This window comes from Ceratotherium simum, chromosome 23 (genome assembly GCF_057802395.1).
Source record: "Ceratotherium simum simum isolate JZ-2026a chromosome 23, ASM5780239v1, whole genome shotgun sequence".
Classification (NCBI taxonomy): domain Eukaryota; kingdom Metazoa; phylum Chordata; class Mammalia; order Perissodactyla; family Rhinocerotidae; genus Ceratotherium; species Ceratotherium simum.
In genome coordinates, this window is record NC_141922.1 from 39013016 (window position 1) to 39030394 (window position 17379).

At 35.9% G+C, this 17379-nt stretch overlaps 1 protein-coding gene across 8 annotated transcripts in view; it reads right to left on the minus strand.

The window, feature by feature from the left end:
• Window positions 1-17379, minus strand: part of VPS13B (vacuolar protein sorting 13 homolog B) — a 741189-nt gene that overhangs the window by 60908 nt on the left and 662902 nt on the right. For all 8 annotated transcript variants that reach the window (XM_087447588.1, XM_087447586.1, XM_087447584.1 and 5 more), the window contains one exon: window positions 5287-5442. In XM_087447588.1, the coding sequence (XP_087303714.1) occupies window positions 5287-5442 (156 nt within the window). The remainder of the gene's footprint in view (window positions 1-5286; window positions 5443-17379) is intronic.

The window sequence follows — 17379 nt, forward strand, 5'->3', positions numbered from 1 at the left end:
TTAATTTTTTTTAATGTAGGGTTTCTCTTTAATACATATTTCCAGGTTTCACACTAATTCCCCTCTTTCCTCAAAGCCACAAAGATGTGTAGTGAAGACTTCCACATATGATTTTACTTAGCAGGTTTCAGAACTCTTATTAGATCAGTGCCAAGAATAGTGATATTAAAGCATAAGTCCAGAGCACCAGATGCACTGGAAAATGATATCTTAACCATGATTGAAAGTGTATGTATAAAGATACAAATATATATACATACATACATATAGACATTTAAGTTTTTAGAGTGGTAAAACTTTCCTCAATGAAGGGATGGGAAATGGAAGCCAATATGTGTACATCAGTAGTTGTATAAGGTACACAATTCCTGAGAAATTTTATATGTGATCAGTTTTCATTCAGTTGGAGAAATGAGAGAGATATAGGAAAGGCAGGGTACAGATAAGCAAACATCATTCTTCAGATGAGCTTTAGCCAATTCTCCATTATCCAGGGGCATATTACTGTGGTTAAGGTACATCAGGGAGCTGCACACATTCACTTCCCCAAACGGGGTTTAGTAATTAATTAGGCAGCTGCAGTTTACTGCAAATTTCCAGGCCCAGGTGGGGTAGAAGGAAAGAAGCCAAGATGTGAGGGAGGCAGAAATCCATGAAGTTCTTCTGGAAGCTTGGTTTCTATCTTCCTTCCTATCCTGGCTAATTGAGGAAATCCTGTGTCTCTGATGTACTTTAACTAGAGCTAATCTGAATGTTAGTTAGTTAATCTACTCCAACAATAAAAAAATAAACCCAATCGAAAAACACATTATAAATTTTTGCTTGTGTGTGTGTGTGTGTGTGTGTGAGGGAGGGCGGGTGAAGAGAAAGAGAGATGAGAGGCTAAAAATCACTGACTAGAAAGGTTTTTCACAACTTGTACACATGTGGCAGTTGGTTTGAAGTTGGCATGGTGGTCTGCGGAGCCTGTCAGTATTACCTGGGTTCAGTATAAACCACTTTCCATTTGCTTCATTCTAGTTTAAATGAATTGCTGTTTCTGTGTTCCACTTTTCACTACTCTGCTAAGTTTTTTTTTTTTTTTTTTTTTTTTTTTTAAGATTTTATTTATTTTATTTTTCCCCCCAAAGCCCCAGTGGATAGTTGTGTGTCGTAGCTGCACATCCTTCCAGTCGCTGTATGTGGGACTCGGCCTCAGGATGAACGGAGAAGTGGTGCCTCGATGCGCACCCGGGATCCGAACCCGGGCCACCAGCATCGCAGTGCGCGCACTCAACCACCAAGCCACAGGGCCGACCCTCTGCTAAGTTTTCTAAGTGGCCCTAATATAGACATCAATCTCATTTTACTAGGACAAGAAATGCTAAAACTCAAAATATAAGTTTTGTGCCTTCCATGACAGGGGGAATGTAAAATGGACTTGCCCAGTTCTTGTGGGAGAAGATGACCCTTCCTTTTAGAAAGGTAAATGCAGTGGGAGGGCTACTTATGCTCTCATTGCTCTCCAAGTAGTCCTTTCCCGTTTGGCCAGATTCTACTTTTTTTTTTTTTAAGAATATTTATTATAAATAGAGTAGAAGCAGAGAAAAGTGTGAGAGGCAGTCCTTACAGAAAAGGATTATTAACCCTCAACAGTACAAATAACATGTGGAAAAATTCTGAAATGTGATTTGGCACCAGATGCCTTAAAATCTGTGTATTTAACATTAACAGAGAGGATGATTAAAAGAATTCCTTAAACTTGTAATGTATGGAAATTTTTTTTTGTTAGTCCTGATCTGAACCCCTTTTTACAAAATCAAGATTGTTAAAAAATGCTAATGGTGTGAAAAACTTAGAAATTCGGCAGAAGTTTTGGGACAAATATATATTTAGTTATTTAAAAGGTTAGTGTAGCCCTAATAAGAATCCGGTAAGACAAAACAATGAATTTTTGTTAAAGAATAAAATACATTTTCTTAGTTTGGGAATATGCATCAAGCACCGCAAAAACATTCATACCCTTTGCTCAAATAATTAAATTTCATAGCAAATTATTTTAAGGACAGACTCAGAAATTTGGACATATATTTATACACAAAGATATTTATTTAAAGATTTATTATGGCAACAGATTAGAAATTATCTAAAAGTCCAACAACAAGGGAATGTCTAAATGTATTTCAATATACCATATGGTAAATTATTATGCAACCAGTAAAAGGATAATTTCAGGAATTTTAGATAACATGAGAAGATAAGCATTATATAATGTTAAGTGAAAAAAATAAGTTGAAAAACTAATCACAATCAGATCTCAAGTTGGTTAAAAAAATATCTGAATAGGAAAAAAGAGTAGAAAAAACATACCAAAGTAACAATAGTATTTATTTTTGGGTGGTAGAATTATGGGTAATTTTTATTTTCTTCATTAGACTTTTCTGTGTTTTCAGAAATGTTTTATAACAGTTAACATAAAAATAATAGTAAACTAATATATATTGGGTGCTTTCTTTTACAAAAGGAATATGAAGCATGGAAAGGTTAAGAAATTTACCTAAGATCATATAGGTAATAAATAGTAGGGCTGGGAAAACTTTCACAATCAGAAAAAAAAAAAAAGATAGCTAACATTTTGTGAGATTAAAAAAAAATTTTTTTTTCATCACCAACTCTTTCAATTTATGGTATACTGTTGCAATGTATATATCTTCTCAGGAACATTGTACATATTAATTTATCCCTGAAATTTAATATCATTCTTTGAAAATACATAACATCCGTACAAGAGTGAGGCACTATTGTGGTTACACAAAAAAGTCCAACTAGTGTTACTCATGCCTGGGAATATTCCATTATTGTAATGGTAACTAAAGTTTATTGGGTTATGATAGTGGGCCAGGCACATTGCAAGCACCTGACATATTCAAACTTATTTAATCCTCACACTAACTTCGTGAGAAATGCATTACTACTATCCCAATTTTACAGATGAGGAAAGTGATTCACAAAGATTAAATAACTTGCTGAAGATTACACAGCTGGCAAGGGGATACAGCCAGTTGCCTATGATCTTAACCACCAGAACATACCATGAAAACCATTTCTCCATGGGAGGACCCCGCCATTCCAACAGTATACCATAATTGGTAAATATTCTAGCAACCACACGCAAAAGAGTGGAATGAATTGGGAAAGTTTAGACCAGAGCTATAGTAGTCGAAGTGTGGCCCCTGGAACATCAGCATCCCCTGAGAACTTGTTAGAAATATAAATTATCATGTCACACCCAAAACCTACTGAATCTGGAACTCTGGGGGTGGGACCAAGAAATCTGTGTTTTAACAAGCCCTCCAGGGGATTCTGATATACACTCAAGTTTGAGACCCACTGGCCTAGAGAGAAGGAAACTAAGGGGAAATAGCCTAGCTTCCCTCATGTTTTTGAAGGGCGGTAGTATAGAGGAGAGGTAACTTGTGGAGTCCTTGCAATAAGTGGTTGTGTGCTTGTTGTATACACCTCACAAGTTCTGACAAATGGTAAAAACTGGGTGAATGATGACAGATTTTGGCTCAAAATTAGGAAAGAACTTCACTAAAAGCTGGAAGTAATCAATAATGGAAAGGGGCTGCCGTGTGAGGGAATGAGCCTCTCATCATCAAGAGTATTCAAACAGATGCTGAATGACCATTTCCCAGGCATGCTTGTGAATGGGAAGGTGGATAAGGCATTCTTGAAAGACCATGAGTGACAGAATCAGAAAACCAGCACGTATTGTTGGGCAGATATCTGTTGAGAGCATACCCATATAACAGAGTTCTGAGGGCAGATGGGAGTCAGTGATACTTCTTGTTCTTATGACTTTCCAGCTCAAAGCTCACACTAGTTCTGCTGGTCCCCTCATGAGTCCTTGAGTAAGATCCATTGTCCCATATTTTTACCTTTGTTTATGCTATACTGCCTACTTGCAATGCCCTCTCTTAATCCAAATTCTACATATTTTCCAAAGCTCAGCTCAAGTCATATCTTCTTAGTGAAACCCCTCAATTCCCCTCAGTTGTATACATTGTTGGGTTTACATAAATTTGCAATTTAAGACCAAAGATTGTGTCACATGCTTAATGTCTCTCATTTTACTCTGTTCCACTGTAGGCAAACAACAAATACTTGGAGGAATGGTCAGTTGATTGGGAAGACTCTTCCAAGCTTCTGTTCTGAGACTCCTCTGCTATAGTTCTCTTTTCACTTCTGTTGCCCACAATAATGAGACTACGAAGTCCAGCTCCTTGATTACGTGCAGACCAAGAATGCATATGGTACGGGTCCTACTGTTCACCTCCCAGTTGCTTCCTGCTTACTCGGGCATACAGCGATGGAGTAGCCCCTGCTGCTCCATATGGAGAGCTCCCCTTTTCCTTTTCCAAGGACTGAGTGCTGTTTCTATCATGTCCTCAGTTCACATAAGCTCTGAATAGACTGTTACAATCCAGATGTAGATGTATATGTTAAAACTCTTATGACAAATCCAGTTATTATGTGTGCAGTGAAGCCAGTTTTCAGATTTTAATACTTCCTTTTTTCTTTCTACTCTTGTCATATGCTCCACGCTTGAAAAACATCTTTTAAAAACCACATTTTCACATCTTAAGAATACAAAAAAGTGTCAGATACTTTTTTTTCCCTTTGCAGTCTTAGAACTTCAAAAACAGCCAAAAGGAAGTTTTATAAAATACGTAAAAATATGTGCTGAGAGCTGAGCTTTTATATGCCAAGAGTTAGACTGCAATGAATTTTTACTGCAGTTAATATTAACTCCTAGGAAAAGAAAAGCTTGCTAGAGACCCAGGCCCACTCCATCATGGGTGAGTAGCATAACACTTTCTCAAAGATTATTCTTACTTGTATGAGAACCAACTCCTGGTTATCCACTGTTGGATTATCCAGAGTCCTCACCACCCTTGCTTCTTTTCCTTTTCAACAAAGGCCTCTTGGCCATTTCACAGCTCATTAGCACCTCCACCAGAAGGTAGGTGGTGACAGGGAGAAGAGGTGAAACTAAAATCAGTAAATTTTACTGCTCGTTAGCAGCTCTTGTAAAAGATGTGGGACAAGGGGTTGAAGCCATCATCATCATCAGGATCATCAATAAGCTCTTTTTAAGCGTTCATGTGCATGGTAGTAGTAGGCATAAGTAGCCATACCACTGTGATTTTTATTATCAATTACTTTCATTTCTTTAAGTTTCCCTTCCATTAATTACATCAAATAATTAAGAGTTGTCCAGGTCATAAGCACAAAGGAACTTACCTGTTTCTGCACTCCACTGAGTTGCTGAACCTTGATGATGAGTGAAGCAGTTCGACCCTTGTATTGAATAGTTCTAATAAAAGTCCCGGCATGGTCCACACTGAAGGGCTCTGACCAACGCCAATTGCCCCAACCTTCAATACAGATGTGTAACAGCTGGAGAGAGAAACAATAATCGTCATAATGCCAAAAGTGCCAACAAAAATCTAGTCCTAAAATGAAAGTCTCATTGTTGGAAAACCTTCCTATTTGTAATATTTAGCATCTGTTTTCTTTCTAACCTGCATTATTCATCCATTTCCAGCTTATTCAACCAGGCTAAGAATAGCAAATATGCCACATAGAGTCAATGTGATTTTCCAGATCATATTTTAAACCTTCTTAAAAATAATTGTCCTATCAAATGGTAAAATGCCTGTTGAACATTTGAGAAAAGATTGTTTCATTCATCTGGAGGACAAGAAGGTTGAAATGTGAGATCAAAAAACTTTGGTCTTGGCTGACAGTTTATTCCTTCTTATGGCTAGTTAGCAATTAAAGCTAAATTTGGTTTGTGGCATTATTTTTGACCTTAAATTGCCATTCCTCATTTTTTCTTTTGATAAACAACAAAACAGCAATTTGAGGATGTAGTTCATTTAATATACTCTCCTTATGAGATCACATATATCAAATTAGAAACACCTTCAACACGTTGAATGTATGAGAAAATGTCTTTGTTCTTTCTAGTTTTTTTCCCAGTATGTATTTATTGTAACTTTTACCAGTTGAGTCTCCTGATTCACATTTATATTTATTCATATAGTATTGCCACTGTTGGTAATATTTAGCTTTCATGGACATCAAATATTTCTTCTTTGCACTCCTCCCCACTAACTGCAACTAAGAAAATCAGTTTAACTGAACAAGTATTCCAAAACATGATAATTACTGCTTCTTTAGGACACATGTTTAAATAAAAATAAACAATGTTCTATATGATTACTAAGTATAAAGAAATAAAACTGATATTTTAGGAAAAATATTTATATGATACACAAACTTAATATTTTCATTCATATCATACATAATTTTTTAAAAGAGCCAACCAAAGGCTAATTGTAGGAAACATTTTCCCAATTAACAGAATGAATAAAACTTTGAAAACGTTCTATAAGAGCTATCATAATAGGCCCTTAAAATAAATACATTAAGAATTTACATGGGAATTGCTATAATAATAAAAGTCTTTTGATGGAAAGATTATTTTTTAGTTTTAGGAGGAGCCCTTATAAAGTGCTTAAATTTAAAAATTTCTCAAGGTCATTGGTTATCACAATATGATTTTTGGTGGATAATTAAGGGAGGGCTTTTTAAATTTTTAAATATCTTAATAAAATGTTTTAAAAAAATCTCCTAACTCATCTCCCTGCTTTTAATATGGCCCCAGCTCCAGTTCTTCCTCCACACAATCACCAGTAATCCTATGCAAGCAAAAAGCTACCATTTAGATGACTTCTAAAAGAGAAGGCTAATGACTAAAAAAACAAAGCAAACAAACAAACAAAGCATCCTGGATAGCAAATACCTTTAGGGAAAATTTGGTCTTATATGCACTCTACAACATAAAAGTACCAGAGTATCTTTGATGTTTAAATATTAGTTACAGAAAAAAAAAAAAAAAAGAAAAACAATAGCGGTGTTTGGAATCATTTCAGTTTTTTTGTAGCAGCAATGGGGAATAAAGCTCAGGGCACACACAAAACTAAAAGAAACAAGAAAGTTGTTTTCTTTGGAGAGACTAGTAGCTGGGAATGACAAAAAAATAAGGAGGCAAGGTACTTAAGGTCAAGTTCAGCCATATTTTTCCTGAGAATTCCATAGCCTCTAAACAAAGTTTTAATGTACACAATGTAATTTTAATTGAGGAGTGTTCGTTCACATTTGCATATGAGTTCAGTTTTAGGTAGCTGCTCACACTGTGTAGACAGCTTTTAATGACTGAATGTCACCAAGGAATATGCTGTCAGGTTTCACTTGGCAGCTATTTGTTCTCAGAATGTTGGCGAAGATATTTTCTTTGAATTATGAAAATTCAGATACATCTGGATTTAGTTCACATAGAAAAGCGAAGTGGGAGAAAAACATAACACTTCTTCCCACATGCATCATCAGTTGAGTATTTGCAGTGTTTGGTCTACTGTTAAAAAGCATCTAAATATCATTGGCAATTAGATGTATGTAATTTATTAGGAAAGGCATTACATTCCTAAGAGGAAATCTACCAAAAGGAATTCAGGAGGCCCAGCAGTACTTAGTCCTCCTTCCCACAGTGTAATTGATTAGGGCACTAGGCAGCAGTGCTCAGATACCCGTGGACATCAAGTGAGGATGGGAAGTTCTATTCTTGCTGCACCCACTGAATAAATTTCACTGCTACAGGTCCTGAAAAGTTTCCATTTAATAACAAACACTCGGGCTGGCCCTGTGGCTTAGCGGTTAAGTGCGTGCGCTCCCCTACTGGCGGCCTGGGTTTGGATCCCAAGCGCGCACTGACGCACCGCTTCTCCGGCCATACTGAGGCGGCGTCCCACATACAGCAACTAGCAGGATGTGCAGCTATGACATACAATTATCTACTGGGGCTTTGGGGAGAAAAAAAAGGAGGAGGATTGGCAACAGATGTTAGCTCAGAGCCGGTCTTCCTCAGCAAAAAGAGGAGGATTAGCATGGATGTTAGCTCAGGGCTGATCTTCCTCACAAAAAACAAAAACAAAAAAACCCCCACAACCTAAAAAAAAACCCACAACCTAAAAAAAAACAAAAACAAAAACAAACACTCATGTCTATTTTTATTTCTATATTGAAGAAACTACAAAATCAGGCATAAAAATGTGAAATTTGTGTTAGACTACCTGATTTTAATGAGATTTCTTTCTATTATTCATCCAACACATTTTTATTACTCAGGTACTGTAACGAAGACAACATACTAGGCACTAAGGAGGAAATAAGGAAGAAGAGCTGTGTTCTTTGCCCCACAAGGAGTTTAAGATTTTATAGGGAAACTAAGATGTGTGCAAACAGCTAGCAAGAGGCATTAGGAGAGGTACAAAGTGATAATGGAGTCTAGAGAAGGGAGGGCTTGTTCTAGGCTGCTGTGATTATGAAAGCTTCATGAAGCCATTGAGTCTCAGAGTTCCAGTAGGATTTCAACTGGCAAAGATGATCCTTCATTTCCAGGCCAAACGGACAATCTGAGATGTGAAAATTAGAAGGTATGCTTGGGGGGCTGGCCTGGTGGGTAGCGGTTAAGTGCACACGCTCTGCTTCGGTGGCCTGGGGTTCGCAGGCTCAGATCCCGGGTGTGCACGGATGCGCTGCTTGTCAAGCCATGCTGTGGCAGCGTCCCATATAAAGTAGAGGAAGATGGGCACGGATGTTAGCCCAGGGCCAGTCCTCCTCAGCAAAAAGAGGAGGCTTGGCATCGGATGTTAGCTCAGGGCTAATCTTCCTCACACACACAAAAAAAGAAGGTATGCTTGGGGCAAAATTAATAGTCTCGAATGGCTGGAGAAAAGGGAACAGGGAAAAAGGAGGGAGGGATAAGGTCAGATGGTAGATCTAGATTGTGGCCAGCACTGATTTACTAAGCTAAGGCATTTGTGCTTCATTCAGGAATTAGCAGGAAGCCCCTGAAGCCTTCGTTTAGGGAAGCGATGTGTTGAAGGGCTGGTCTTAAGAGTGGAGTTTGGAGGTGGGAGGACAACTGCAATAGTCAGGCTGAGAGGCATTGTGGACTAGAAACATGGGGAGGAGGAAGCGATGGGCTTAGCCAAAAATCACTGTCCCTTTTTCCTGGAGCCCAAGGTATTTTTATGTTCTCTTATCACTTTGGAAATTTTCTTTCGTCTCTTTTCTATTAAGTTTCCCTTACTGACTCACTTCCTCCACCATCTTTTCTATTAAGGCTCTTCATTCTCTTCGGCCTACTTAGTGTCTAATATTTTCCATGGGGAAAAAAAATGTCAAATAGGAACCACTCTTGTTTGAACTTTTCACTGGGAACTGAACCTAAGTATTAAGGCAGGTTGTACAGCGGTCACACTCATTGGAAGATCCCAAGGGGCTACATTTTCTTTTTCTCCAGCAGACCCCCAGTGGTGCACTGGCAGCCAGACTAAATTTGTAGTTTTTCCACTGAAGATCTCAAATGGGAGCATATACAGCTTTCCACTCATTTTTTTTTAATACAAAATAAAACTTAAAACTAAATTACTGATCAGGGGGTTTGGGACCAGCTCTCAGGACCACCCACAGTCCCATTGAAAGGGAGAATTCTTGAATCGATAGATTACAGAGGAAAGAAAAACAAGATGAAATCTAGGAAAACAGGGTACACACTAAGGAAGAGAAAAGGATGGTTAAGAAAAATTTTTAAATTATATCTTAAATATAAATGAAGGTACCAGATAATTTGTTGTGAACTTGATTTCACTATTCATTTTAAAACTGTTATCAAGATTATTCTACCTAAATAATCACAAATTAAAAATGTGTCTTCAGATTCACTTGCATTTTTTTGCATTTTATAACAATTTACTGTATAGTAATATGTAATGTTCTAAAAAGAAACTGAAAATCTAAATAACTTCAAAAAATTTCATCTTCCATTGTATTCTTCATAGAAATTTTAGGAGTTTTAAAAAATTAACATGCAATCCAGGTGAAATAATCTACTGAATATATGTATATATTAATATACATTAATATTTATATATTATATGTTAACATATATATTAAAGCTTAGGCACCATATTTATTTTTTAAACTTCTAAACTTGTCACTATATCCCAAGAGCCTAGTGCATTGTAGGCATTCAATATTTGTTGAATAAATAAATGAATTAGGATCATTAAAAATTAACCCAAAGTAGATACTCAAAAATTTCAGTGGTTGTATTTGTGCATAAAATAATATAAAATGAGTATCAAATCCACATATTTAGAAACAATTCCTATTTTGAATGATCTTTCAACACATGAGATTTGCTTTATTTACGTGGATGATGATACTAAATTAAACCATGAATCAATGTAATCCCTCAGATCCATAATTCAGACATTGCAGTATTGATATTAAAGCATAAAGCAGATCCCAAATGATATACTAGGTGACCATATGAGTGAAAATTCAGTTAAAATATTAAAAAAATTCTTGCCTATCTAAAATAACATCTGGAAAGCTATAGATCAAATTAAACAGATCAAAGTTAAATTGCTTGTTTGGAATGCAGAAGTGGAACTGATAGTACATTTCACACCAATAAATTAACATAAAAATAAAATGAAATATGTAGCTCATTATTGTTTTGTCAAAGCAGTTGAATTTCAGGATTTTCAGAGTACCTGAAATAATGCTAAAAAGCAAGTAGAAAAATGTCTAGATAAGGGCTAATGCTTGGTGTCACCCTGATTCAATTCTGGAACTCTTATGACCCTATATATCCTTTCACATTTATAGAACACAATCTCACACCTAAAAGAATGGTAAAGTATAAAAACTCAAACTGAATTATTTTCTAGTGGATAACTTGGACTCTTTGATGCAGAGTATTTTGAAAGAAAAAGGAGAAAGAGAAAGCAAACTTTCCAAACCAATCTTTCAGGACATGATATAATGGAGCCTTCACTGTCATCACACAAATGTCGGGCAGTTTACTCATCCACAAAATATGCATGCTTGTAGGTTTTCCCCCAAGACTGTTTGAACTCAATGAAGGCCACAAATACTGTGCAATTAGCTTTAAACAACCTCTTAGAAAAGAGGGAAACCAGGCACACTCACAAAGTGTTGGTTGGAAGGAAAATTGTAGCTGGAGGGTAATCCTTGTATCAAAAATCTTAGTTTCTGATATTCATTGACTCATCAATTCTACATAGGAATTTATTCCAAGGTAATAATTATAGATATGTGCAAAGATTTACCTAGATGTATGTTTATTCCAGTATTGGTTTAATAATAAAAATTTGGCATTACCAGGAAATTGGTCAAATAAAATATAGAAAAACAATAATAGCTATCATTTATTAGACACATACTATTTGCCAAGCACTGGGCTAAGTGCTTTTTATATATTTTCTTATTTATTCCTTAAAACAATCTTGTAAGCTAGATCCTTTTGTTTTATCTTACAGACGAAAAAATTGAGTTAGAGAGAGGTTGAGTGACCTGTTCAGTGCCACAGTTCTGGGGAGGGCAAGGTATAAGTTTTGAACTGAGGTGTGTTTACTCAGAGCCTCTATTCTTTTTTTTTTTTTAAGATTTTTATTTATTTATTTTTTTTCCCCCCAAAGCCCCAGTAGATAGTTGTATGTCATAGTTGCACATCCTTCTAGTTGCTGTATGTGGGATGCGGCCTCAGATGGCCGGAGAAGTGGTGCGTTGGTGCGCGCCTGGGATCCGAACCCGGGCCGCCAGCAGCGGAGCGCGCACACTTAACTGCTAAGCCACGGGGCTGGCCCAGAGCCTCTATTCTTAATCATATTTACACTGTAAAATACTCTCAAGCCATTGAAAAAATAACCCCAGCATGAAAAAACTTTAACAATATTAGTTAGCAATAGATTAACTAAAAAAAAAAAAAAAGCAGATTACAAAAAGATATGTGCAGTATACATCCTAATTTTTGTAAAATGAACAAAAAGTACATATGCCTATTCCTAAGGGAGAAAATGGCTAGAAATATGCCAGAATGCTAATAGTGGTTATCTTGGGGTTATGGGTTATGCGTTTTGTTTCCCTTTTGTGTGTAAGTTTTGTGTGCTTTTATGTAATTCCCAAATATCATACTATAAATATGTATTATTTTGCGATCAGATAAAAATTAATGTTATTAAAATGAAAAATGTCTAATAGAATGCATACAGCACTTGCATTTCAAGTAAAAAGAAATTATACATTTCTATTTTAAAAACTCAAATTCAGCCTCCTGCATGAAATCTCCCCATATGTCCTAGTCAGTGTCACAGCTTTCCCATTTGCATTGTTGGCACTTTGCTAAAAGGGTGACATGATCCTCAGTTCATCTCTGCGGCCTTCACAGCTCCTTGCAAAGGGGCTGGTTTGCTATATTACTTATTCACATGAGTCTTGGAGCAGTTTAATATAATTATTTGAGACTCTTTCCTAGGGCAATAGTTTTTTCTTTTTTCAATTTAGCAAATATTTTTAGGGTCTACATCTATTAAACGTTTACCATAAGCCAACTAACTGTACTACACATGGTGGATATAGAGACAAATGAGACACATTACTTGCACTGAAAATTCTCACAATATAGTGGGAGAAACAGATATTTAACAAGAAAAGTTATACTGCAAAATTTTATGAGAGGAAGGAAAAAATCATTGTAGGACTCCAGAGGTATTCTGCTTGGGGAAGTTACAAGATTGACCAGAGGACATATTTACTTACCCTCAAAAAACAACACGAAAAAAGGCACATTGAAATAGAGTAAAAGATATAGAGGACTGTGATTTCTGACAAGCAAAAGCAGGCCACAGCCTAACTTGGAGCGGTTCTTTCTGTAGAAAATTAATGTCTACAAAGCAGCACACTGACTGCATCACAAAGACAAGTCATAAAAGCAGCAGCTATGGCTTCAAACCATCTGCGCAAATAGCTTCCTGTCAATGTAATTTGGAAGATTATATTATGAACTCATCAGTTTACATTCCTCTAATATCTTTGATCATAACCCAAATGGAACTATTGAATTTTGATCCTGGACAGGAAAGAGTCATACGCGCTAAAAATCTTTGTTTTTGGAGGTCAGATCTTGCTCTTGGGAGCTAAGAGCTATGTGTGTAGATTCTTGGGGATGAGAGGAGGTGAGAGTTAGGGAGAGGACCTGCCCGAGAGAGAGTGGAACAGAAAGGAAGGTTGAAGAGGCCGTGAACAATTAGGTCAGTACCTGCCATTTCCCTTCAGAGCGTCAATCATCAATAAACACCAGGGATTGAAGTATTAAAGACACTGAAACAAAGTAACTGACAGTTGTTGGGCTGTTTGAAATAATGCTATTCACTCTCTCTCTGGTCTTTCTATATCAATTCAGAGATAGTAGCTCCTAAGAAACAATAGATTCTAGCAGCACCCACTTTTTTTTTATGAGTGGTCATCAAAAGACAAACATCACAGATGAAGAAAGAGTCAGGAAAAACAAACAACAGTAGCTGTGAACAAAGGAAACTGTAGTTTTTCATGAATTTTGACAATTCGGGGTATCAGAGAAGCATGAAAGGATGTAGGAGAAGCTTTCACCTCTGTATCATTGAGAAATACTAGGAAATGCCAGCTAGAAAATGGGAAGTGAAATAGGAATTGACTTTATCATGCTGCCCAGTAGCTGGAGACACGACTATAACAGTCTCACCATTCCTCAAGTGATGATAGAGTATAACCAAGGGCAGTCCATGTAATAATAGTCATTACTAAGCAGCAAAAATGACATGAAAATGAGCCATAAGACCTACAGAAAATACCACAAAAAAAGGAAAGAGGAGGCCCGGCCCGGTGGCACAGCGGGTAAGTGCGCGCGTTCTGCTTCTGCGACCTGGGGTTCGCAGGTTTGGATCCCGGGCATGCACTGATGCACTGCTTGTCAAGCCATGCTGTGGCAGTGTCCCACATAAAGCAGGGGAAGATAGGCACGGATGGAAGATGGGCACAGATGTTAGTCCAGGGCCAATCTTCCTTGGCAAAAAGGGGAGGACTGGCATCGGATGTTAGCTCAGGGCTGATCTTCCTCACAGAAAAAAAAAAAAAAAGGAAAGAGAATATCATCTTAAAAAATGGGGGAGGGGGGAGAAGAGACTAGTTAATGTAAGCACCCTATTGCAGAATTCAGGAAAAAAAAATTCTCAGGAAAGTTTTTGGTTTTCTCTAAAAATACATGATTTCTATAAAACTAGAAAAATACTGAGAGAAAGAACAGTCTGGTACAAACAGAAAATAGTCTGAGGTTAAAAAAAAACTAGATGATAGAAAAAGGGAATTAGATAAACAAATGCAAAGAAACTAAAAATACATTTGCAGAATAACAATCTACACTGATGGAGGTAGAGCAAGTATGAACAACCACTATGGAAGAAAAACTTGAAAACCTTTACAATTATGCAGAGCAAAAAGACAACTGGATGAAGAAATATGAGACAAACTGTCACAGGTATGAAATAAGAACATACATATAATTAATATAAAAAAGAAATAATACTATTCGTATCTTATGTGTTCATAGTTTTAAAACAGTGCACATGTCATTTCATCATATAGTTTATGACACATCATTTGAATTTCTATGGGTAAATAGGATGTCAAATATTACACATTTCTAGCAAATATTAAGGCTTAATCAATGTTCCAACATATCTATAATCAAGTCATAGAATCTTTTTAAAATTAGAAAAGATTTATTTTTCATAAATAACCATAAACAAGTCTAAAACCAAGAATTTATTTATGGTTTTTCACTGTTCAGGCATTAGCCTCTGTTCAATAGCTGGCTGAAATTTACATACTTAGAAAAAAATAAGTTAAAAAGGAGCAAGAGTAGCATGAAGAGTAGTGGTACTTTTGATTTATACATTATCTACAAAACAATGGGATGCTTAATGGGTATTCTATGCTAAAAAATTATCTAAATCTAAATTATCTAAATTAGGGGAAAATAATTTACTCAAAAATTTTTACAAAAAGACTTAATGAGCAAATTCTCTCATATATTAAAAATATAATTCTATGCATAACTTTTTTGGAACATATCAATCATGAAATCAGATATAAATGCACACAGTAGAAAAAGTATGAAATGATATATAGGTTTGTTTTAAAGAGGTCCTTTCAACATTACACATATCTATTATTTCCATATTTCTAAAGGGTGTAGGCTTACCTTACTTTATATTTAAATGATATGTGACTGAAAAAACATGACCTGTGATACTAACAGCTGCCTTATGTCTAGAATTATGTGATAGTCTTTGAGATTATTCACCTTTGATACTATCACCAAGGGTTGAAAAGTGAGAATTCAGAGAAATTTGACATGTATGTGTATGTGTGTGTACAGAAAAGGATGATCTGTCTACAAAATATGAAATAACTCATATTTCTTTTAAGATAATTAAATAAAATAAATAAAAACTTTAATCGCTTAACTGAGTTCCACTAACAGCCAGAAGATTTTGGTGCTGTGTAGACATACTCTCTTGACAGAATGATAGTCAACAGTCATCATGTTCTTGGTTGGACCCAACTCTTCAATGGAAGAGGTAAAAGTATGTTGGATGGAAATAATAAAGAATAATTTAAGTGAGCTGAGAAATGGAAGCCAATAAGATAAGAAACTGGAGATACTGTTTGACAGTCATTCAGATTTGGATAAAGGGATTCTGAGTTCGTGAGCCAAATTGTCAAGTTTTGTTTGTTTGAAAATAAATTTTCACTAAATACAAGCCTAAGCACTAGAGAAACCTAACCAAAGTTTGAATAAAAATTTTCTTTCAAATTGTTCTCAAATGTAACATTCATCATTCAGCAAAATTTAGTTTAATGTAAACTAGAAAACACGCCAACACGTGTCCTAAGAAGAGATCAAATAATTTTGTGCAATCTTTAATTTATTTTTAGTCATTATGTCAATTTAGACAATTATAATCGTTATCCCTAATTTTTAATTAGAAAAAAAAGTCAACAGATGGATATAAAAGAAACCCAAAATTTTTGCAGTTATTTATTTTCATTTAACTAAACTGCCTTGCTATACTAAGAAAACATTTTTGTAAAGGTTAAATAAAGTATTTCATGGCAACCACTGCTTCTTAGGGCCTGTATAACAAGAAACATGAGCCAGCCAAAGTTGTGCAAGTTGGTTTTCTTTCCCAGTAAGCGAATGCGGTATCTAAGACCTTGTCCTAACTCATTTTATCCCCAAGTGTAAGTCAAGCAAGTCAAATATGAACTAATGCCTGAAGGGAAGTCCCTGACTCCAAAAGTATGGATTATTTCACATTTATCTTAAAATCTGCTCTCAGAGTTCTTAAAATTCACTGACTTGGCAAGTCAGGAATTATCATGAGAAATGAAATAATTTCATAACTATGAAGTCATCCAACATTCCAGGCATCTGACACTCATTGGGCTTGGCCATGTCTTGGGCATTATTCTGACCTTTAGATAATAAGCTCTTCAATATCCTGTTCAGCATGGAAATAATTTAAAAACTGCCACAGTATAAGAGGTATGCCATTGTCTTTAACAGAATTAATGCTTTTGTTATACAGACGTGTGGTAATAGGTTATGATTAAAGACAATCACATTACGTATGCTGAAATCTTTATAACATTCTTAATCAGTATTTCGTATTACTTAAAAATGGCAAAATACCATGCTTTAATGGTCCAGCTGCATTCCCTTTTTCCAAGTACTCTGTATTAAAATTCACATTTAAAATTAGTTCAGTAAAGGACCTTTATGTTTAGACATCAAGAATTCACATTTGCAGAACACTGGCTCATGAAAAGCCTTTGAGTGTCTTGTAAAAAGCTTAAGGAATCTTCAGTACATTTTCCTCCAAAGCTATATTTCAATATCTAAAATTTATTGCCAGAGGAGGGACAGAGAGACCATTAGCAGCACCAGCAGTCATTCCTCTGGGTGCTTCGCAGCTGAAATAATCCCCAGTCATTCTCTTTCATGCAGGCTTGTAGAAAACTCTAGAAATCAGCCCTGGGACTGGATAAAGTGCCCTATCATAACTATCTTTGCCATTTCTTGTGAAAGACTTTTAACTAGGTCATATTGCAAACCATTTTTACAAAGAAATTTTGAAATATACAGGAAAAAGAAAACTCAGTCTCAAACTCTGTCTCTCATTTAAATAGAGTAAATGTATTTCCCAACAGAAAATGAAGACATTCCAAATATGTTCTATCCACTAGATACTTAATGAGCAAAACTATTAGGCCCCATTTACTTCTACTGGTCACTTCACAAGACACTATAAGCTTCCTCAGAGAATGTTAAGTTTCCTGGAATCTCTTACGAAACTA